Below are 24,809 nucleotides of genomic sequence, written 5' to 3'. Positions count from 1 at the left end.
AAGAGTAAGACGTGGAGATCACCTTCCTACCCACAGATACACCAGAAATACATCTACACGTGGAACAACTCCTACAGAACACCTACTGAACGCTGGCAGAAGACCTCAGACCTCCCAAAAGGCAAGAAATCCCCCACGTACCTGGGTAGGGCAAAAGAAAAAAGAATAAACAGAAACAAAAGGATAGGGATGGGACCTGCACCAGTGGGAGGGAGCTGTGAAGGAGGAAAGGTTTCCACACACTAGGAAGCCCCTTCTCAGGCGGAGACTGCGGGTGGCGGTTGGGGGGGGGTTAGCAGCCACAGAGGAGAGCGCAGCAACAGGGGTGCAGAGGGCAAAGCAGAGAGATTCCGGCACAGAGGAAGGGCCGACTGGTACTCACCAGCCCAAGAGGCTTGTCTGCTCCCCTGCCGGGGTGGGCGGGGCTGGGAGCTGAGGCTCGGGCTTCGGTCGGAGCACAGGGAGAGGACTGGGGTTGGCAGCGTGAACATAGCCTGCAGGGGGTTAGTGCGCCACAGCTAGCTGGGAGGGAGTCTAGGGAAACGTCTGGACCTGCTGAAAAGGCAAGAGACATTTTCTTCCCTCTTTGTTTCCTGGTGTGTGAGGAGAGGGGATTAAGAGCACTGCTTAAAGGAGCTCCAGAGACGGGTGCGAGCCTCAGCTAAAACTGCAGACCCCAGAGACAGACATGAGATGCTAAGGCTGCTGCCACCGCCACCAAGAAGCCTGTGTGCGAGCACAGGTCACTAACCACACCCCCTTCCAGGGAGCCTGTACAGCCCACCACTGCCAGGGTCCCGTGATCCATGGACAACTCCCCCGGGAGAACGCACAGCGCGCCTCAGGCTGGTGCAACATCACGCTGGCCTCTGCCACCGCAGGCTCGCCCTGCGCTCCGTGACCCTCCCTCCCCCTGGCCTGAGTGAGCCAGAGCCCCCGAATCAGCGGCTCCTTTAACACTGTCCTGTCTGAGCGAAGAACAGACGCCCTCCAGCGACCTACACGCAGAGGTGGGGCCAAATCCAAAGCTGAGCCCCTGGGAGCTGTGAGAACAAAGAAGAGAAAGGGCAGTCTCTCCCAGCATCCTCAGAAGCAGTGGAATAAAGCTCCACAATCAACTTGATGTACCCTGCATCTGTGGAATACATTAATAGACAATGAATCATCCCAAATTAAGGAGGTGGACTTTGAGGGCAAGATTTATTATTTTTCCACCTTTTCCTCGTTTTGTGAGTGTGTATGTCTATGCTTCTGTGTGAGATTTTGTCTGTATAGCTTTGCTTCCACCATTTGTCTGAGGATTCTATCCACCCGTTTTGTTTTTTTTTTTAATTTTTTTCTTAATAATAATTTTTTATTTTAATAACTTTATTTTACTTTATCTCCATTTCTTCTTACCTTCCTTCCCTCCTTTAGACAAGAATCATCCCAAAGTGAGGTGGTGGACTTTGAGAGCAAGATTTATGATTTTTCCCCTTTTCTGCTTTTTGTGAATGTATATGCTTCTGTGTGACATTTTGTCTGTATAGCTTTGCTTCCACCATTTGTCCCAGGATTCTATCTATCCGTTTTTTGGTTTTTTGGTTTTTTTTCCTCTTAATAATTATTTTTTATTTTAATAACTTTTTATATTTTATCTTACTTTATTTTACTTTATCCTCCTTCTTTTTTTCTTCCTTCCCTCCTTTCTTTCTTCCTTCTCTCCCTCCCTCCCTCCCTCACTTCTTTCTTTTTTTCTTTCTTTCTAATACTACTAATTCTTTCTTTCTGCTTTTTATCCCTTTTCTTCTGAGCCGTGTGGATGAAAGGCTGTTGGTGCTGCAGCCAGGAGTTACTGCTGTGCCTCTGAGGTGGGAGAGCCAACATCAGGACACTGGTCCACAAGAGACCTGCCAGCTGCACATAATATCAAACGGCAAAAATCTCCCAGAGATCTCTATCTCAACACCAGCACCCAGTTTCACTCAACGACCAGCAAGCTACAGTGCTGGACATCCTATGCCAAACAACTAGCAAGACAGGAACACAACCCCACCCATTAGCAGAGAGGCTGCCCAAAATCATAATAAGTCGACAGACACCCCAAAACACACCACCAGACGTGGACCTGCCCACCAGAAAGAGAAGACCCAGCCTCATCCACCAGAACACAGGCACTACTCCCCTCCACCAGGAAGCCTACACAACCCACTGAACCAACCTTAGCCACTGGGGACAGACACCAAAAATAACGGGAACTACGAACATGCAGCCTGCAAAAAGGAGACCCCAAACACAGTAAGATAAGCAAAATGAGAAGACAGAAAAACACACAGCAGATGATGGAGCAAGATAAAAACCCACCAGACCTAACACATGAAGAGGAAATAGGCAGTCTACCTGAAAAAGAATTCAGAATAATGATAATAAAGATGATCCAAAATCTTGGAAATAGAATAGACAAAATGCAAGAAACATTTAACAAGGACCTAGAAGAACTAAAGATGAAACAAACAATGATGAACAACACAATAAATGAAATGAAAAATACTCCAGATGGGATCAATAGCAGAATAACTGAGGCAGAAGAATGGATAAGTGACCTGGAAGATAAAATAGTGGAAATAACTACTGCAGAGCAGAATAAAGAGAAAAGAATGAAAAGAACTGAGGACAGTCTCAGAGACCTCTGGGACAACATTAAACGCACCAACATTTGTATTATAGGGGTTCCAGAAAAAGAAGAGGAAAAGAAAGGGACTGAGAAAATATTTGAAGAGATTGTGGTTGAAAACTTCCCTAATATGGGAAAGGAAATAGTTAATCAAGTCCAGGAAGCACAGAGAGTCCCATATAGGATAAATCGAAGGAGAAATATGCCAAGACACATATTAATCAAACTGTCAAAAATTAAATACAAAGAAAACATATTAAAAGCAGCAAGGGAAAAATAACACACAAGGGAATCCCCATAAGGTTAACAGCTGATCTTTCAGCAGAAACTCTGCAAGCCAGAAGGGACTGGCAGCACATATTTAAAGTGATGAAGGAGAAAAATCTGCAACCAAGATTACTCTACCCAGCAAGGAACTCATTCAGATTTTATGAAGAAATTAAAAGCTTTACAGACAAGCAAAAGCTGAGAGAGTTCAGCACCACCAAACCAGCTCTACAACAACTGCTAAAGGAACTTCTCTAGGCAAGAAACACAACAGAAAGAAAAGACCTGCAATAACGAACCCAAAACAATTAAGAAAATGGGAATAGGAACATACATATCGATAATTACCTTAAATGTAAATGGACTAAATGCTCCCACCAAAAGACACAGATTGGCTGAATGGATACAAAAACAAGACCCATATATTTGCTGTCTACAAGAGACCCACTTCAGACCTAGAGACACATACAGACTAAAAGGGGATGGAAAAAGATATTCCATGCAAATGGAAACCAAAAGAAAGCTGGAGTAGCAAGTCTCATATCAGATAGACTTTAAAATAGACTTTAAAATAAAGACTATTAGAAGAGACAAAGAAGGACACTACATAATGATCAAGGGATCTATCCAAGAAGAAGATGTAACAATTGTATTTATGCACCCAACCTAGGAGCACCTCAATACATAAGGCAAATACTAACAGCCATAAAAGGGGAAATAGACAGTAACACATTCATAGTAGGGGACTTTAACACCCCACTTTCACCAATGGACAGATCATCCAAAATGAAAATAAATAAGGAAAGCCAAGCTTTAAATGATACATTAAACAAGAAGGACTTAATTGATATTTATAGGACATTCCATCCAAAAACAACAGAATACACATTTTTCTCAAGTGCTAATGGAACATTCTCCAGGATAGATCATATCTTGGGTCACAAATCAAGCCTTGGTAAATTTAAGAAAATTGAAATTCTATCAAGTATCTTTTCCGACCACAATGCTATGAGACTAGATATCAATTACAGGAAAAGATCTGTAAAAAATACAAACACATGGAGGCTAAACAATACAGTCCTTAATAACGAAGTGATCACTGAAGAAATCAAAGAGGAAATCAAAAATTACCTAGAAACAAATGACAATGGAGACACGACGATCCAAAATCTATGGGATGCAGCAAAAGCAGTTCTAAGAAGGAAGTTTATAGAAATACAATCCTACCTTAAGAAACAGGTAACATCTCGAATAAACAACCTTACCTTGCTCCGAAAGCAATTAGAGAAAGAAGAACAAAAAAACCCCAAAGTTAGCAGAAGGAAAGAAATCATAAAAATTAGATCAGAAATAAATGAAAACGAAATGAAGGAAACGATAGCAAAGATAAATAAAACTAAAAGCTGGTTCTTTGAGAAGATAAACACAATTGATAAACCATTAGCCAGTCTCATCAAGAAAAAAAGGGAGAAGACTCAAATCAATAGAATTAGAAATGAAAAAGGAGAAGTAACAACTGACACTGCACAAATACAAAAGATCATGAGAGATTACTACAAGCAACTCTATGCCAATAAAATGGACAACCTGGAAGAAATGGACAAATTCTTAGAAAGGCACAACCTGCCAAGACTGAATCAGGACAAAATAGAAAATATGAACAGACCAATCACAAGCACTGAAATTGAAACTGTGATTAAAAATCTTCCAACAAACAAGAGCCCAGGACCAGATGGTTTCACAGGCGAATTCTATCAAACATTTAGAGAAGAGGTAACACCTATCCTTCTCAAACTCTTCCAAAATATAGCAGAGGGAGGAACACTCCCAAACTCATTCTATGAGGCCACCACCACCCTGATACCAAAACCAGACAAGGATGTCACAAAAAAAGAAAACTACTGGCCAATATCACTGATGAACATAGATGTATGAATGCTCAACAAAATACTAGCAAACAGAATCCAACAGCAGATTAAATGGATCATACACCATGATCAAGTGGGGTTTATTCCAGGAATGCAAGGATTCTTCAATATACGCAAATCAATCAACGTGATACACCATATTAACAAATTGAAGGAGAAAAACCATATGATCATCTCAGTAGATGCAGAGAAAGCTTTGGACAAAATTCAACACGCATTTATGATAAAAACCCTGCATAAAGTAGGCATAGAGGGAACTTTCCTCAACATAATAAAGGCCATATATGACAAACCCACAGCCAACATCATCCCCAATGGTGAAAAAATGAAAGTATTTCCACTAAGATCAGGAAAAAGACAAGGTTGCCCACTCTCACCACTCTTATTCAACATAGTTTTGGAAGTTTTAGCCATAGCAATCAGAGAAGAAAAGGAAATAAAAGGAATCCAAATCGGAAAAAAAAGAAGTAGAACGGTCACTATTTGCAGATGACATGATACTATACATAGAGAATCCTAAAGATGCTATCAGAAAACTACTAGAGCTAATCAATGAATTTGGTAAAGTAGCAGGATACAAAATTAATGCACAGAAACCTCTGGTATTCCTCTACACTAATGATGAAAAATCTGAAAGTGAAATCAAGAAAACATTCCCATTTACCATTGCAACAAAAAGAATAAAATATCTAGGAATAAACCTACCTAAGGAGACAAAAGACCTGTATGCAGAAAATTATAAGACACTGATGAAAGAAATTAAAGATGATACAAATAGATGGAGAGATATACCATGTTCTTGGATTGGACGAATGAACATTGTGAAAATGACTATACTACCCAAAGCAATCTACAGATTCAATGCAATCCCTATCAAACTCCCACTGGCATTTTTCAGAGAACTAGAACAAAAAATTTCACAATTTGTATGGAAACACAAAAGACCCCGAATAGCCAAAGCCATCTTGCAAAAGAAAAGTGGAGCTGGAGGAATCAGGCTCCCTGACTTCAGACTATACTACAAAGCTACAGTAATCAAGACAGTATGGTACTGGCACAAAAACAGAAATATAGACCAACGGAACAGTTAGAAAGCCCAGAGATAAACCCACCCACGTATAGTCACCTTGTCTTTGATAAAGGAGGCAGGAATGTACAGTCGAGAAAGGACAGCCTCTTCAATAAGTGGGGCTGGGAAAACTGGACAGCTACATGTAAAAGTATGAGATTAGATCACTCCCTAACACCATACACAAAAATTAGCTCAAGATGGATTAAAGACCTAAATGTAAGGCCAGAAACTGTCAAACTCTTAGAGGAAAACATAGGCAGGACACTCCATGACATAAATCACAGCAAGGTCCTTTTTGACCCACCTCCTAGAGAAATGGAAATAAAAACAAAAATAAACAAATGGGACCTAATGAAGCTTCAAAGCTTTTGCACAGCAAAGGAAACCATAAACAAGACCAAAAGACAACCCTCAGAATGGGAGAAAATATTTGCAAATGAAGCAACTGACAAAGGATTAATGTCCAAAATTTATAAGCAGCTCATGCAGCTTAATAACAAAAAAACAAACAACCCAATCCAAAAATGGGCAGAAGACCAAAATAGACATTTCTCCAAAGAAGATATACAGACTGCCAACAAACACAAGAAAGAATGCTCAACATCCCTCATCATTAGAGAAATGCAAATCAAAACTACAATGAGATATCATCTCACACCAGTCAGAATGGCCATCATCAAAAAATCTAGAAACAATAAATGCTGGAGAGGGTGTGGAGAAAAGGGAACGCTCTTGCACTGTTGGTGGGAATGTAAATTGATACAGCCACTGTGGAGAACAGTATGGAGGTTCCTTAAACAACTACAAATAGAACTACCATATGACCCAGCAATCCCACTACTGGGCATATACCCTGAGAAAACCATAATTCACAGAGTCATGTACTAAAATGTTCATTGCAGATCTATTTACAATAACCCGGAGTTGGAACCAACCTTAGTGTCCATCATCAAATGAATGGATAAAGAAGATGTGGCACATATATACAATGGCATATTACTCAGCCATAAAAAAAACGAAATTGAGCTACTTGTAATGAGGTGGATAGACCTAGAGTCTGTCATACAGAGTGAAGTAAGTCAGAAAGAGAGACACAAATACCGTATGCTAACACATATATATGGAATTTAAGGGGAAAATGTCATGAAGAACCTAGGGGTAAGACAGGAATAAAGACACAGACCTACTAGAGAATGGACTTGAGGATATGGGGAGGGGGAAGGGTAAGCTGTGACAAAGCAAGAGAGAGGCATGGACATATATACACTACCAAACGTAAGGTAGATAGCTAGTGGGAAGCAGCCGCATAGCACAGGGAGATCAGCTTGGTGCTTTGTGACCTCCTGGAGGGGTGGGATAGGGAGGGTGGGAGGAAGGGAGACACAAGCGGCAAGAGATATGGGAACATATGTATATATATAACTGATTCATTTTGTTGTAAAGCAGAAAGTAACACACCATTGTAAAGCAATTATACTCCAATAAAGATGTTTAAAAAAGGAAAAAATAAATAACAAATTGCATTTTAACAATCCTGCAATCTAAGCTCTCTCCCATCTTGATTTCTGGTTTTGACATCATATTTTACATCGTTTTTGTTTTGTGTACCTCTTAATTACTTGTTGCTGACTAAATGCTTTTATTGCTTTTGTCTTTTAACCTTCCTACTATCTTCGTACATGTGTATTTACCTTTACCAGTGAGACTTTTCCTTTCGTAATTTTTCTGTTTTTAGTTGGACCTTTTTCACTTGGAGAAGTACCTTTAACATTTCTTGTAAAGCTGGTTTGGTGGTGCTGAACTCTTTGAGCTTTTGCTTGTCTGTAAAACTCTTCATCTCCATCAAATCTGAATGAGAGCCTTGCCAAGTAGAATATTCTTGGTTGTAAGTTTTTCCCTTTCATTATTTTAACTATATCATGCCACTCCCTTGTGGCCTGCAGTTTCTGCTGAAAAGCCAACTGATAGTCTTATGAGAGTTCCATTGTATGTAACTTCTTGCTATTTTTTTTGCTGCTTTTAATATTCTTTCTTTATCTCTAATTTTTGCCATTTTAATTACAATTGACTTGTTGTGGTCCTCTTTGGGGTGATCCTGTTTGGGACTCTCTGTGCTTCCTGAACCTGGATACCTATTTCCTTTCCCAGGTTCAGGGAGTTCTTCAAATATTTTCTCTGCCCCTTTCTCTCTCTTCTTCTTCTGGTACCCCTAATACCCTATAATGTGAATGTTAGCATGTTTGACATTGTCTCAAATGTCTCTTAACCTATCCTCATTCCTTTTTTTCTTTTTTCTCTCCAGCTTCAGTGATTTCCACTACTCTGTCTTCCAGCTCACTGATCTGTTCCTCTGTATCATCCAATCTACTGTTGATTCCTTTTAGTGTTTTCTTCATGTCAGTTATTGTATTCTTCATCTCTGTTTGGTTCTTCTTTATATTTTCTAACTCTGTTAAAACTTCTGACTTCTCACTCTGTTCATTCAATCTTTTCCTCACTTCTTTGATCATCTTTATCATGAATCATTACCTTGAGCTCTTTATTGGGTAGATTGCCTCTCTCTACTTCACTTAGTTCTTCTTCTGGGGTTGTATCATGTTTCTTTTTTGGGAACATGTTCCTCTGTCACCTCATTTTGTCTAGTTTTCTGTTTTTATTTCTATGTATTTGGTAGGTTTCTTAAATTTCCTGACTTTAGAGAAGTAGTCTTTTGTAGAAAACATCCTATGCATTCCGGCAGCACACCCCCCTCTGTCAGCAGAGCTATGTGCTCCAGGGTTGCCCCCTATGTGGGCTGCATGGGTCTTCTTTTGTGGCAGGTTGACCACTGTGAGTGCTCTGGTAGGTGTGGCTGGCCCCTGGTCTAGTTGGTTGCCTGTCAGCTGCTGGTTGTTGGGGCCGGATCATGACACAGCTGACTGCTGAGCCACTGGTGGTGACATAGCTAATGGTGGCCCACTGGTGGTGGAGCTGTGGGTCCTGGGGTGGGTGTTGTGGAGCCTGTGTTCCCATGTGTAGTGTTGGCCTGCTTTGGGGCTGATTCCTGACACAGCTGGCTGTGGGTTCTGAGGTTTCTCAAAGCTGTTGCTGGCCCACTGGTGAGTGGGACTGGATTCCAGGGTAGCTGGCTTAGGGGCCCAAGATTTATCAGAACGGTTTTGGTCTATTGGTGGGCAGGGCCCAGGCCCAGGAGGTCCTAGGGCTGATGTAGGCTTGCTGATGGGTTGGCTGGGTCCTGACAAGGCAGGCTGAAAGTTTGCAGTGGTCATGGTACTGGTATCTGCCCACTAGTTTGTGGGACCAGATCACAGGGTAGCTAGCTGGAAGACCTGAGGGTCCCTGGTCTAGTGCTTGTGCATTGGTGTATAGGGCTGGTTTCTGGGCCCTCTGGTGGACAGGGTCTTTTTCCATGGCAGCTGTGGGCTCAGGGGGTCTTATGGAAACTGGTCTGCTGATGAGTGGAGCTATAACTTCTCCTGACTATCTGCTTGATCTGAGGCTTCCCAGCACTGGCTCCTACAGGCTGGTGGGCAGGGCTGGGGCCAGTCCTAGTGCTGATAAGCTGGAGGGAGGACTCCACAGTGGCACTTGCAACAACAGTGTCCACATGGTAGAACGAGCTCCCCAAAGTGGCCACCGTCAATGTCCATGTCCCCAGGGGAGCTCCACGTGCCTCCTTCTCCTCTGGAAGACTCTCCAAGATCAGCAGGGGGGTATGACCCAGGCTCCTTTCAAGTAATTTCTTATTCCCTAGGTGCTGGAGTGTGTGAACTTTTGTATGTGTCATATAACAGTGGAGTCTCTGTGTCCTCCTGTCTCCTGGCTCTCCTGAAAGTAAACCCAGCTGGCCTTCAAAAACAAATGTTCTGGGGTCTCGTCTTCCTGGTGCAGGACCCCCGGGATGGGGAGCCTGATGTGGGGCTCAGACCCATTTCTCTTTGGTGAGAACCTCTGCAATTGTAATTATCTTCCCGTTTGAGGGTCACCCACCCAGAGGTATGGGTCTTGACTTACCATGTCCCTGTCCCTCCTACCTGTCTCGTTGTGGTTCCTTCTTTATATCTCTAGTTGTAGAAGATATTTTCTGTTAGATTCCAGTCTTTTTCTTCAATAGTTGCTCTGTAAATACTTGTTGTTTTGGTGTGTCCATAGGAGAAGGTGAGCTTAAGGTGTTTCTACTCCTCCATCTTGGCCACCTACCTCCAGAATTATTCTACATTTCTATTCCTTAGTGCTACATTTTCTTTCGTCAGATTGCACAGACCTTTGTTACTCAGCATCTTGCCACACCCATTCTTTTTTGTCCAGTGGTAGCTTGTAGACCCACTTTTTGTAGTTATGGACTGAATGAATTCTATAGCATATGTATAGGTGGAACTAAGGATGCCACTTCAGCACAAATATTTGTAATAATATTTTAGTCATTTTAATATATATTCTAATGAGTTTTAAGTCTGCAGAAGAAAGGAAAGAAGTGGGTATTACCAACTGAATTTCTCTTTCAGGAATCCTTTGAGAAGGCAAGCAGCAGTGGAGCAGGAAGCCTGAAAAGTGAGCTTTCAGAAAGCACAGACCTGCCACCTGAGGGCTTCCAGGCCCCCTGTGATAAGGACGAAGACCGAGCCTGTGCTGGAATCTTGTCAGATGATAACTTCAACTTGGAAAATATTGAGAAAGGTATTTCTAGTGAAAGGGTTACAACAAGAATGAACTCTTGACTTCTTTCTGTTTCAAGGTTCATTTGCTCTTTATTTTTTTTATTAATGTGCAGATATATATTCAGAATTGGACACTTTGGATAACTCAAGCAGCTCCAGTTCAAGCCCTTTGAAGGAATCTACATTCAGTAAGCCTTCTTTTTACCAGTTTGTAGGATTTCAGCAGGTAGAGGTCTGGGAATCATACTTGGGAGTCAAGTAGATGTCATCACACTTACATAAATGAGTAGTTTGTTTCCCAGGTGTAATGCTAATTAGGACAGGTGTGTCTGTCAGTCTTACAGAGCCCAAAGGCCAACGGCACTGTGGTTTTCCATTGCCTCCAGTCAAATGAACAGTTTCATTATTTCTTCCAGCAAATGCAGGTTCTAACTGGGGAGTGGAGATAACTCATTTGGAGACAGACTAAATAACCACAGGAGTAATGGAAGTGACCTTTCATGAGTCTGTTGATTAGAGGTCAGAAACCTGGAAAAGAAATTAGTCTTGGTGTAGACTAAGTTTTGTACAATTTTATTTACATTAATATAAAGGGATATATTTTCCTTAAAACACTAAAGTAAAATAAATGTTTTAATTGTTTAGAATTATAAAAAGAAGCTATGTAAATTCAGTAAATATGTTCATCTTTACTCTTAATTTGAAACAGTAAAAAAAAATCAGACTGGGGTATGAGAAAGTAAAGATATATTTAGATAAAATTTAAAGAATCTTCCTCACAGAAAGATAGGATTCAATTCCTTGAACAAATCTGAAACTGAAATAAAAGATCAGTTAAAATAGAAAATGGAGAGAAAAGAATAACTCTTTAAAAAGAGTAAATTGATGGAATATTAAATAAGATAGGTAGAAATACTCTGAAATAAATTAAGTCTAAATAATCCCCTCTCATCAATGACTATACTGTGAAAATTTCATAAAAAATGGTTTAAAATAATGTCCCTAAGTATCAGAGTAGAACTCTAAGGATTTTGCTTCATTCTTTGTCCCTTTTGAAAATTAATTCGTCCATAAAAATGGAGAATAGATGTTCCAGATTTTCTGGGGCAACCCCAAATTCCAACACTCTGTTCTGTTTTCCCTATAAATTCCTGCCTGATAAATAAAATGTCTTGATTTGCGATTGGGAAAACATGAATATTATGCAGTAAAAATATTTGTGCATTTAAACATATGTAGGAAATTCTAGAAGCAATTAATTACTAACTGTTTGAGATGAATTTTTAGATGATGGGATATTATGTATCCCCAGTAACAAGGGTGGGGAGGGTCAGTGGGGAAGTGATAAAGGAAAGTTGGACCCTTACACTTGCATGTGGTTACTTCTAGCTTTCTTGGTAAAGGATTTAGGATGATTATGACACAGATATTTTATGAACTTTTTAGCTACTAACAATGGAGTTTCTTTGTTTAGCACCTTTTCTTTGAGAAAAGACCTTTAAACAAACCTGTCAAGTAAATAGTAATATGCAATATTATATTTTGCTGATGCTATAATAAATGAAGACAGTCTTTACAGTAGGTACAATTGGTTAGATATTTTTTAAACAAACAAATGAGTGAATAAGTAAAAGATCTGCCACAGGAAAATGTTAAGTTATTTTTATTTTCTTGTTTCAGTCACTTTAAAGAGAAGTTTTAGTGCTTCAGGAGGAGAAAGACAATCCCAAAAAAGGTATGTAGACATTGAGCTCCTAGAAATATTTTTAGACTCTGCAGAGCTGAGCTTTTGGTGGCTAAATTGATGCCTGATAACAGAAGTTATGTGGGCATGTGGTACCAGAGGCTATTGGAGCCCACCCTCCCAGAACTGATTGTACTTTACCAAGGAGTGTACTGGGAAGAGCACTAAGCTTGGGCCTGGGTTTTAGTCTGGCTTTGTGATCCTCAGCCACTCAGTTAGTCTCTCTGAGCTCAAGGGTGACCCAGGGAGGTAGGGCTTCATGAAATCATCTGGAGCTGTGGCTCCTTATACCTTGTTTTTCTACACCCCTGGGGTATAGGTCTTATGCTCATTGCAAACGTGGCAAATGTGGATCACATCACACCCACATCCAGCCAGCAGGAAGTGGGATGGGAAGTAGAGACATGCCCTTCATTTTATGGATATAACCCAGACGTTGTGTTCTTCCCTCCTGCTCACAGATCAGTGGCCACATCTAGCTGCAAGGGAGAATGAATATGTTTGGAGGATTCTGTTTTAAAAGAAGGAATTGTTATTTTGGAATGACTAGCAGTTTCTGCAATAGTTGTCTCTTGGGCTAAGAACTAAAATGAAACTCTTTGATTTGGCCTTTTGCAAGTCCCTGGTAACCTTCATAAGAGCTGTTCAGTGGCCTTGGGTGAGGCTGGTGGTGGGAAGCCTGATCATGGTGGTTTTAGAAGTTACAGAGGCAGAGATGGAGAGCAATTGAAGAAAGGAGTGGGCTGACAGTGAGCTGGTAGGGAATGTTTGATGGAAAAGGGCCTTCTAGGATCAGGATGACTGTGGGGTGTGTGGACTGAGGAGAAGCAGCTGATGGAGAGGAGAGATTGAAGATGGTTCCCAGTCTCAGAGCAGCTTGGAGCTAGAGAGCAGGCCTGAAGGGATAGCCATCAACTGTGTCTGAAGAAAGAGAGGCAAAGATAAAATTAAGCTAGAGAGGCAGAGGAGAGGGATATTAGGGAAGATTATACTTGGTGTTTTTGATTTTGGACACACAAAGCAGTGAGCGGTAGCTTGCAGTGAGCAGCGGCTGGAAGCAAGACCTTAGTTTCCTGACTGGGAATCAAACCCTGGTCACCTGGGTGGAAACCAGGAATCTTAACCGCTAGACCACAGGGACAGCAGCTAGAGTCTAAATCCCCAGTCCTTGTCTGCCTTGTAAGGAGGAATCTGACAAGGAGACAGTTGGTATAGAAGAAAGTAAAGTGTTTACTAGAAAAGCAGAATAGATGCGGAAAGACACACTGGTGAACTCAGCAAGAGAGTTGCAGAAGTCCTGCCTTTGGGAAGTTTAAATCCTTTATAAGGGGGCAGTCTTCTGGGCCTTTGTCTTCTTGGCCAATCGACCTGCTTTGACCCCATGGCTAATTTGTCTCAGGACCCTCCCCTCCGTATGCACACACACCTCAGTCAAGATGGATTTCATCGCAAGGGTGTCTGGGAGGGAAAACAGCAAGACATTATGGTCTGGCCTCCCCTGCATTTTTGACCCCATGGAGCCTTCCTGCATACCTGTAGTGCTTTCCTTCTTCCAAGGATGGGAAATGTGTGACTTCTTGATCTTCTAACAGGGTTTAGCCCCTCTTTCTTCCTGCCATAAAAGTGTCCAATGTCTAGTTATTTACCCTATTCCTATTGTTGTTCCGTTTTTTTTTTTTACCTTTATTGGAGTATAACTGCTTTACAATGGTGTGTTAGTTTCTGCTTTATAACAAAGTGAATCAGTTATACATATACATATGTTCCCAGATCTCCTCCCTCCTGCATCTCCCTCCCTATCCCACCCCTCCAGGTGGTCAAAAAGCACCGAGCTGATATCCCTGTGCTATGCAGCTGCCTCCCACTAGCTATCTTGGTAGTGTATATATGTCCATGCCACTCTAACGCATCATCACAGCTTACCCTTCCAGCTCCCCAAACCCTCAAGTCCATTCTCTAGTAGGTCTGTGTCTTTATTCCCGTCTTACCCCTAGGTTCTTCATGAAATTTTTTTTTCTTAAATTTCATATATATGTGTTAGCATATGTTACCTGTCTCTCTCTTTCTCACTTACTTCACTCTGTATGACAGACTCCAGGTCCATCCACCTCATTACAAATAGCTCAATTTCATTTTGTTTTATGGCTGAGTAATAATCCATTGTATATACGTGCCACATCTTCTTTATCCATTCATCCGATGATAGACACTTAGGTTGTTTCCATCTCTGGGCTATTGTAAATAGAGCTGCAATGAACATTTTGGTACATGACTCTTTTTGAATTATGGTTTTCTCAGGGTATATGTCCAGCAGTGGTATTCCTGGGTCATATAGTAGTTCTATTTGTAGTTCTTTAAGAAACCTCCATACTGTTCTCCATAGTGGCTGTACCAATTCACATTCCTACCGGCAGTGTAAGAGCGTTCCCTTTTCTCCACACCCTCTCCAGCATTTATTATTTGTAGATTTTTTGATGATGGCCATTCTGACTGTTGTGAGATGATATCTCATTGTAGTTTTGATTTGCACTTCTCTAATGATTAATGATGTTGCGCATTCTTTCATGTGTTTGTTGGCAGTCTGTATATCTTCTTTGGAGAAATGTCTATTTTGGTCTTCTGCCCATTTTCGGATTGGGTTGTTTGTTTACTTGTTATTGAGCTGCATGAGCTGCTTATAAATTTTAGAGATTAATCCTTTGTCAGTTGCTTCATTTGCAAATATTTTCTCCCATTCTGAGGGTCGTCTTTTGGTCTTGTTTATGGTTTCCTTTGCTGTGCAAAAGCTTTGAAGTTTCATTAGGTCCCATTTGTTTATTTTTGTTTTTATTTCCATTTCTCTAGGAGGTGGGTCAAAAAGGACCTTGCTGTGATTTATGTCATGGAGTGTCCTGCCTATGCTTTCCTCTAAGAGTTTGATAGTTTCTGGCCTTACATTTAGGTCTTTAATCCATTTTGAGCTTATTTTTGTGTATGGTGTTAGGGAGTGATCTAATCTCATACTTTTACACGTACCTGTCCAGTTTTCCCAGCACCACTTATTGAAGAGGCTGTCCTATCTCCACTGTACATACTCCCTCCTTTACCAAAGGTAAGGTGATCATACGTGCATGGGTTTATCTCTGGGCTTTCTATCCTGTTCCATTGATCTATATTTCTGTTTTTGTGCCAGTACCATACTGTCTTCATTACTGTAGCTTTGTAGTATAGTTTGAAGCCAGGGAACCAGATTCCTCCATCTCCATTTTTCGTTCTCGAGATTGCTTTGGCTACTCGGGGTCTTTTGTGTTTCCATACAAATTGTGAAATTTTTTGTTCTAGTTCTCTGAAACATGCCAGTGGTAGTTTGATAGGGATTGCATTGAATCTGTAGATTGCTTTGGGTAGTATAGTCATTTTCACTATGTTCATTCTTCCAATCCAAGAACATGGTATATCTCTCCATCTATTTGTATCATCTTTAATTACTTTCATCAGTGTCTTATAATATTCTGTGTACAGGTCTTTTGTCTCCTTAGGTAGGTTTATTCCTAGATATTTTATTCTTTTTGTTGCAATGGTAAATGGGAGTGTTTTCTTGATTTAATTTTCATATTTTTTATCATTAGTGTAAAGGAATGCCAGAGATTTCTGTGCATTAATTTTGTATCCTGCTACTTTACCAAATTCATTGTTTAGTTCTAGTAGTTTTCTGGTAGCATCTTTTGGATTCTCTATGTATAGTATCATGTCATCTGCAAATAGTGACAGCTTTACTTCTTCTTTTCCAATTTGGATTCCTTTTATTTCCTTTTCTTCTCTGATTGCTGTGGCTAAAACTTCCAAAACTATGTTGAATAAGAGTGGTGAGAGTGGGCAACCTTGTCTTGTTCCTGATCTTAGTGGAAATGCTTTCAGTTTTTCACCTTTGAAGACGATGTTGGCTGTGGGTTTCTCATATATGGCCTATATTATGTTGAGGAAAGTTCCTTCTATGCCTACTTTCTGAAGGGGTTTTATCATAAATGGGTGTTGAATTTTGTCAAAAGCTTTCTCTGCATCTATTGAAATGATCATATGGTTTTTCTCCTTCAATTTGTTAACATGGTGTATCATGTTGATTGATTTGTGAATATTGAAGGATCCTTGCATTCCTGCAGTAAACCCCAGTTGATCATGGTGTATGATCCGTTTAATCTGCTGTTGGATTCTGTTTGCTAGTATTTTGTTGAGCATTTTTGCATCTATGTTCATCAGTGATATTGGCCTGTAGTTTTCTTTTTTTGTGACATCCTTGTCTGGTTTTGGTATCAGGGTGATGGTGGCCTTGTAGAATGAGTTTGGGAGTGTTCCTCCCTCTGCTATATTTTGGAAGAGTTTGAGAAGGATAGGTATTAGCTCTTCTCTAAATGTTTGATAGAATTCGCCTGTGAAGCCATCTGGTCCTGGGCTTTTGTTTGTTGGAAGATTTTTAATCACAGTTTCAATTTCAGTGCTTGTGATTGGTCTGTTCATATTTTCTATTTCTTCCTGATTCAGTCTTGGCAGGTTGTGCATTTCTAAGAATTTGTCCATTTCTTCCAGGTTGTCCATTTTATTGGCGTAGAGTTGCTTGTAGTAATCTCTCATGATCTTTTGTATTTGTGCAGTGTCAGTTGTTACTTCTCCTTTTTCATTTCTAATTCTATTGATTTGAGTCTTCTCCCTTTTTTTCTTGATGAGACTGGCTAATGGTTTATCAATTGTGTTTATCTTCTCAAAGAACCAGCTTTTAGTTTTATTTATCTTTGCTATCGTTTCCTTCATTTTTTTTTTTTTTCTGATCTGATTTTTTTTTTTTTTTTTGGTACGCAAGCTTCTCACTGTTGTGCCGTCTCCCATTGTGGAGCACAGGCTCCGGACACACAGGCTCAGTGGCCATGGCTCACGGGCCTAGCCACTCCACAGCATGCGGGATCTTCCCGGACCAGGGCATGAACCCATGTCCCCCGCATGCGCAGGTGGACTCTTAACCACTGCACCACCAGGGAAGCCCTGATCTGATTTTTATGATTTCTTTCCTTCCGCTAACTTTGGGGTTTTTTTGTTCTTCTTTCTCTAATTGCTTTTGGAGCAAGGTTAGGTTGTTTATTCGAGCTGTTTCCTGTTTCTTAAGGTAGGATTTTATTGCTATATACTTCCCTCTTAGAACTGCTTTTGCTGCATCCCATAGGTTTTGGGTCGTCGTGTCTCCATTGTCATTTGTTTCTAGGTAGTTTTTGATTTCCTCTTTGATTTCTTCAGTGATCACTTTGTTATTAAGGACTGTATTGTTTAGCCTCCATATGTTTGCATTTTTTACAGATCTTTTCCTGTAATTGATATCTAGTCTCATAGTGTTGTGGTCGGAAAAGATACTTGATAGAATTTCAATTTTCTTAAATTTACCAAGGCTTGATTTGTGACCCAAGATATGGTCTATCCTGGAGAATGTTCTATGAGCACTAGAGAAAAATGTGTATTCTGTTGTTCTTGGATGGAATTTCCTATAAATATCAATTAAGTCCATCTTGTTTAATGTATCATTTAAAGCTTGTGTTTTCTTATTTATTTTCATTTTGGATGATCTGTCCATTGGTGAAAGTGGGGTGTTAAAGTCCCCTACTATGAATGTGTTACTGTCTATTTCCCCTTTTATGGCTGTTAGTATTTGCCTTATGTATTGAGGTGCTCCTAGGTTGCGTGCATAAATATTTACAATTGTTATATCTTCTTCTTGGATTGATCCCTTGACCATTATGTAGTGTCCTTCTTTGTCTCTTCTAATAGTCTTTATTTTAAAGTCTATTTTAAAGTCTATCTGATATGAGACTTGCTACTCCAGCTTTCTTTTGGTTTCCATTTGCATGGAATATCTTTTTCCATCCCCTTTTAGTCTGTATGTGTCTCTAGGTCTGAAGGGGGTCTCTTGTAGACAGCATATATATGGGTCTTGTTTTTGTATCCATTCAGCCAATCTGTGTCTTTTGGTGGGAGCATTTAGTCCATTTACATTTAAGGTAATTATCAGTATGTATGTTCCTATTCCCATTTTCTTAATTGTTTTGGGTTCGTTATTGTAGGTCTTTTCCTTCTGTTGTGTTTCTTGCCTAGAGAAGTTCCTTTAGCATTTGTTGTAAAGCTGGTTTGGTGGTGCTGAACTCTCTCAACTTTTGCTTATCTGTAAAGATTTTAATTTCTCCATCAAATCTGAATGAGATCCTTGTTGGGTAGAGTAATCTTGGTTGCAGATCTTTCTCCTTCATCACCTTAAGTATGTCCTGCCAGTCCCTTCTGGCTTTCAGAGTTTCTGCTGAAAGATCAGCTGTTAACCTTATGGGGATTCCCTTGTGTGTTATTTGTTGTTTTTCCCTTGCTGCTTTCAATATGTTTTCTTTGTATTTAATTTTTGACAGTTTGATTAATATGTGTCTTGGCATGTTTCTCCTTGGATTTATCCTGTATGGGACTCTCTGTGCTTCCTGGACTTGATTAACTATTTCCTTTCCCATATTAGGGAAATTTTCAACTACAATCTCTTCAAATATTTTCTCAGTCCCTTTCTTTTTCTCTTCTTTTTCTGGAACCCCTATAATACGAATGTTGGTGCGTTTAATGTTGTCCCAGATGTCTGTGAGACTGTCCTCAGTTCTTTTAATTCTTTTTTCTTTATTCTGCTCTGCAGTAGTTATTTCCACTATTTTATCTTCCAGGTCACTTATCCATTCTTCTGCCTCAGTTATTCTGCTATTGATCCCATGTAGAGTATTTTTCATTTCATTTATTGTGCTGTTCATCATTGCTTGTTTCATCTTTAGTTCTTCTAGGTCCTTGTTAAATGTTTCTTGCATTTTCTCTATTCTATTTCCAAGATTTTTTTTTTTTTTTTTGTGGTACGCGGGCCTCTCACCACCGTGGCCTCTCCTGTTGTGGAGCACAGGCTCCGGATGTGCAGGCCCAGCAGCCATGGCTCACGGGCCCAGTCATTCTGTGGCACGTGGGATCCTCCCAGACTGGGGCACAAACCCGCGTCCACCACATCGGCAGGTGGACTCTCAACCACTGCACCACGAGGGAAACCCTATTTCCAAGATTTTGGATATCTTTACTATCATTATTCTGAATTCTTTTTCAGGTAGGCTGCCTATTTCCTCTTCATTTGTTAGGTCTGGTGGGTTTTTATCTTGCTCCTTCATCTGCTGTGTGTTTTTCTGTCTTCTCATTTTGCTTATCTTACTGTGTTTGGGGTCTCCTTTTTGCAGCCTGCAGGTTCGTAGTTCCCGTTGTTTTTGGTGTCTCTCCCCAGTGGCTGAAGTTGGTTCAGTGGGTTGTGTAGGCTTCCTGGTGGAGGGGACTAGTGCCTGTGTTCTGGTGGATGAGGCTGGATCTTCTCTTTCTGGTGAGCAGGTCCACGTCCAGTGGTGTGTTTTGGGGTGTCTGTGGACTTATTATGATTTTGGGCAGCCTCTCTGCTAATGGGTGGGGTTGTGTTCCTGTCTTGCTAGTTGTTTGGCATAGGGTGTCCAGCACTGTAGCTTGCTGGTCGTTGAGTGAAGCTGGGTGCTGGTGTTAAGTTGGAGGTCTCTGGGAGATTTTTGCCATTTGATATTATGTCGAGCTGGGAGATCTCTTGTGGACCAGTGTCCTGAAGTTGGCTCTCCCACCTCAGAGGCACAGCACCGACTCCTGGCTGCAGCACCAAGAGCCTTTCATCCACACGGCTCAGAATAAAAGGGAGAAAAAGTAGGTAGAAAGAAAGAAAGAAAGAAAGAAAGAAAAAGAATGAAAGAAAAGAAAGAAAGAAGGAAACAATGGAGCGAGGGAGGGAGTAAGGAAGGAAGGAAGGGAAGAAAGAAAGAAGATAAAATAAAATAAAATAAAGTAAGATAAAATAAAATAAAGTTATTAAAATAAAAAATAATTATTAAGAAAAAAAATAGAAAACAGACGGATACAAGCCCAGACAAATGGTGGAAGCAAAGCTATACAGACAAAATCTCACACAGGATCATACACATACACACTCACAAAAAGAGGAAAAGGGGAAAAATTAAATATCTTGCTCCCAAATTCCACCTCCTCAATTTGGGATGATTTGTTGTCTATTCAGGTATTCCACAGATGCAGGGTACATCAAGTTGATTGTGGAGCCTTAATCTGCTGCTTCTGAGGTTGCTGGGAGAGATTTCCCTTCCTCTTTGTTCTCACAGCTCTCTGGGCTCAGCTCTGGATTGGGCCCCGCCTCTGCATGTAGGTCGCTGGAGGGCGTGGGTTCTTCACTCAGACAGCACGGGGTTAAAGGAGCAGCTGCTTTAGGGACTCTGGCTCACTCAGGCCGGGGGGAGGGAGGGGTACAGAGTGCGGGTCGATCCTGTGGCAGCAGAGGCCGGCGTGACGTTGCACCAGCCTGAGGTGCACTGTGCGTTCTCCCCGGGAAGTTGTCCCGGGATCACGGGACCCTGGCAGTGGCAGGCTGCACAGCCTCCCCGGAAGGGGGGTGTGGATAGTGACCTGTTCTTGCACACAGGCTTCTTGGTGCCGGCAGCAGCAGCCTTAGCGTCTCATGCACGTCTCTGGGGTCCGCGGTTCACGGCATCTCTGGAGCTCCTTTAAGCAGCACTCTTAATCCCCTCTCCTCGTGCACCAGGAAATAAAGAGGGAAGAAAAAGTCTCTTGCCTCTTCAGCAGGTCCAGACTTTTCCCCGGACTCCCTCCCGGCTAGCCATGGTGCACTAACTCCCTGCACTCTGTGTTCACGCCGCCATCCCAGTCCTCTCCCGGCATCTGACCGAAGTCAGAGCCTCAGCTCCCAGTCCTGCCCGCTCCAGCAGGGGAGCAGACAAGCCTCTCAGGCTGGTGAGTGCTGGTCGGCCCTGATCCCCTGTGCAGGAATCTCCCCGCTTTGCACCCCGCACCCCTGTTGCTGTGCTCTCCTCTGCGGCTCTGAACCTTTCCCCCTCCGCCACCCGCAGTCTCCGCCCGAGACGGGGCTTCCTCATGTGTGGAAACCTTTCCTCCTTCACAGCTCCCTCCCACTGGTGCAGGTCCCATTCTTATCCTTTTGTCTCTGTTTATTCTTTTTTCTTTTGCCCTACCCAGGTACATGGGGACTTTCTTGCCTTTTGGGAGGTCTGAGGTCTTCTGCCAGTGTTCAGTAGGTGTTCTGTAGGAGTTGTTCCACGTGTAGATGTATTTCTGGTGTATCTGTTGGGAGGAAGGTGATCTCCACATCTTACTCTTCCGCCATCTTCCCCTCGTCCTGTTATTTCTTATATTGAAGTGTAGGCCTCAAAATGTAGACAGGAGGCTGGTCATAAATATGTAGCCCAGAGCCCATTTGTCTCTTGCCTCAGGAAATGTAAACAGGAGGCTGGTAGTGAATGTCTGGCCTGGAGCCCATCTTTTTTTGCACCAGGAAATGTGAATAGGAGGCCGGTTGTAAATGTCTAGCCTGGAGCCCATCTACCTCCTGCCTCAGTTTCTGTTTATTAGATGATGTTCCAGCTCACTGCTGAGAGGATGGTCTAGTCTTAGGAGTGTGATCAACTGGGAAGAGCCAGCATTGAGATGGCAGGGGACTGAGCAGGGACAGGCAGAGGGCTGCCAGCAGCTCTGGGTCTATGGCAGCAGTGCAGGCCAGGCCATGTGTAAGTGGGTGTGCTTTACCAGTCAGGCTTTGTGGATACAGGAAGAAACCTGACTCAGGCTGACTTATGCCACAGCGGGGTTCATTAGAAGGCTTTCAAGGACTCACATAATTAGGGAACTTGTAGAATCAACCTATGAAAGGATAGGAGCCAGGTCAGCCCCTGAAGTCTGTGGAAGAGGCACTCCTGGAAGACTTGTCAAGGCTCTAATGTGGGCCTGAATGAGCTCCCAGCTTGTTTGCTTTGTCTCTGTGTCACCTCTCTTAAGATTCAGTGTCCTGCAACAGAATTGGGTTGGCCTGGCTCGGATCAGGCCCTATTCCCTGCTGTGGAGAGGTCTGAGCCCCTTCACTGGCAACCCCTTCGGGTCCCTCGGGGGCCTTGCCACAGGGAGCAGGTGTGGATGCCTAGCAGTCCAAATGGGACCACAATCACTGCTGGGTTTGAGGGTCCCAGGAAGAGCATAAGGGAAATGAATTTCAGAATGAAGAACTTGCCTAGTGAAATCTTGAGGGCTTCAGTTAGGTGGCAAAGGAAGGGTCACATAGAAAATATTTTTTTTGTTTTGTTTAGTCAAATACACAACATCACTGATAACTTTATCTTTTCCAAGTGAGGGTCAGGAAGGGTTAGGGTGGAGCCTTTTTACTTCCTAAATCTTTTCTGATGTCACTAGAAACAAAACCCAAGGAAACCTATCAGACTGCATAATATACCAGAAGGATCACTATATCCTGAAGGACCTCTCCCACTTCCCATCTCTGGATGCCCACCCCAACCCAGCAGCTCTGCTTCTACTTGCCGTGGACAAGGAAGCCACACACAGGAGCCTGGAACATGGGAGCTCTTGCCTGCTCAGCCCAAGAAGTGAGGGGACAGGTGTGGGAGATGTGAGCCTGGCCGTGGAGCTGGGGGTCTGAGCGGCACCATGGAGTGGGTATGTCTTCCTCAACTCTGGCACCAGAGCTTCTCTACCTTAACCACATCATGAGTTCAGTAGACTTTTGTGAGCTGGTCTGGAAATCTGTCCACTGCCTGCATGGGGAAATGTTCCATGTGTTCTTCTCAAATAACTAACAAGTGCTCTTTGGAATCTAACTACTCCCTTTTAAGGTTTGTGATTATTTATATTTTTAAGAACATTATCAAAAGGTTTTTCCTCTATGATTGGATGTTTTACTCAGTGATACAAAGTTGCATAAATATATAGAAGAGATGCAAAACAATTATTTTAATACAAAAATAAATTACGACATATGGGTGAACTCCCTAATTAAGAGAATTTTATATTAAGATGGAAATTTTCAATCAGGTGAATTTAGGAATCTTAGCATTGCCAAATTAGTCCTTTTTTCTAAAAGGATTCATGGAAAATTGGCTTGTTTGCAAGAGTTCAGCTATTTAAAAACAAAGGAAACATATGTATTAGAGCTTGAAATGCTTTTTAAAACATAGTCATTATCTAAACATTTTTAGAAAATTGGGTAAATTAGAATAATCAGAAAAAGGAAGTTCAATTTGAATCTCATTGAAAGAGAGATAGTACAGAGTGGGCTTTAACTTGGGGTTAACGACCAAGTTAAACAGGCAGAAAATGGAAGATGGTCCAGACGTTGAGGTTGATGAATCAGCAGGAGCAGGCATAAGTAAACAGGTGAATAAGGTCTGAGCTAAAATAACATGTGCAAAGCTGTGCCATGTGTGGGACAGTGTGACATGCCATCAGGCAACACATGTTGGTTTAAGGGCAAGCTCTCTTCTCTCAAGGAACTTACGATGGAGGGGAGACAAAGGCAGACTTAAGAAGAAAATAAATGACAAAAAGCCTGTGCTTCATACCAAATAAGAGGAGAGAAAATTAATAACTTTTTGACTTTCTTCCAGGTATTCCCCAGAGCTTCAATGAATTAAAAGGAGACAATTCTAAAATATATTTATAATTTCTTCAAAAGTCATTGAATAAGGCTAAAGTTATTTGCAATCTAATTTGTTTAGAATTATCCTGGGTTTCTTGGTTTAATATTAACTGTAAACCCCTCCTGCAAAATATTTAAAAGCTAAATGAAAAGTTAGAATCTAAAAGAAGATAGCAGAGCTACAAAATATAATAAAAATCAATTGAAAATCAAGCCTGCAGATATTTTTGGCTATTTTGTGCCACATATTAAATGGTAGAAGAGTTACAATGAGACCCTGATTAGCTCTCCCAAGAGCTCCTTATTGGCTCCTAAAACAAGGGAGTTGGTCCCCAAAAGAAAAAGCCACAGAGAGGTGCTTACTTGATCTGAGCATGGTGTCCAGAGTTTAGAATTCAGACATGGTCCTGGCTCGTGGTACACAGAGAAAGCTTAAGGATAAACTCGCAACTTTGGTCATCTCAGATATCAGGAGCTAGATTTAAGCCAATTGCCTGCTAAAGATCCAAGGTACCTCCCTAGTAACTTGAGGTAGACTTTCTTGAGCAACTGGGCCAGGCAAATGTACAAAACATGAGCAAATGAAACTAGAAAGGGCAGCTCCTGCCTCCTCAGAGAGGTATTGAATTCTCAAGGCTGGTGAAAGGAAACATGATATTAGAACTGGAAGGCATCCTGGTGATGTGATCCAAGCCGTCCCGTCATCAGATGATAAAAAGTTTTTCAGGAATGTAATTACATATAATGTAATTACATTAATTAGTGGCAAGACCCAGAAAGAGTCTCCAACTCTTAGATGTCCACGTTCCTTCTATGAACTATTTAGCAGAATTCACTTGAAGCCAGATAATAATTCCTTTGGGCTCCTTTTCTTGCCAAACTCCTCCCAGATCTCAGCACTCCATCCCCAAATCACCAAAAGTCCTG

At 41.6% G+C, this 24,809-nt stretch overlaps 1 protein-coding gene across 1 annotated transcript in view; it reads left to right on the top strand.

Annotated features, from left to right (window-relative positions):
* NEK10 (NIMA related kinase 10) overlaps positions 1 to 24,809 on the top strand; it is a 311,866-nt gene that overhangs the window by 184,643 nt on the left and 102,414 nt on the right. Inside the window, exons 28-30 of the mRNA XM_029243936.1 lie at positions 10,426 to 10,597; positions 10,692 to 10,766; positions 12,259 to 12,313. Coding sequence (XP_029099769.1) covers positions 10,426 to 10,597; positions 10,692 to 10,766; positions 12,259 to 12,313 — 302 coding nt within the window. The remainder of the gene's footprint in view (positions 1 to 10,425; positions 10,598 to 10,691; positions 10,767 to 12,258; positions 12,314 to 24,809) is intronic.

Source organism: Monodon monoceros, unplaced genomic scaffold (genome assembly GCF_005190385.1).
Source record: "Monodon monoceros isolate NGI ecotype Baffin Bay Population unplaced genomic scaffold, NGI_Narwhal_1 Super_Scaffold_3, whole genome shotgun sequence".
NCBI classification, from domain to species: domain Eukaryota; kingdom Metazoa; phylum Chordata; class Mammalia; order Artiodactyla; family Monodontidae; genus Monodon; species Monodon monoceros.
The sequence above is the reverse complement of the archived record's forward strand: the minus strand, read 5'-3'. Positions and strand labels throughout refer to the sequence as shown.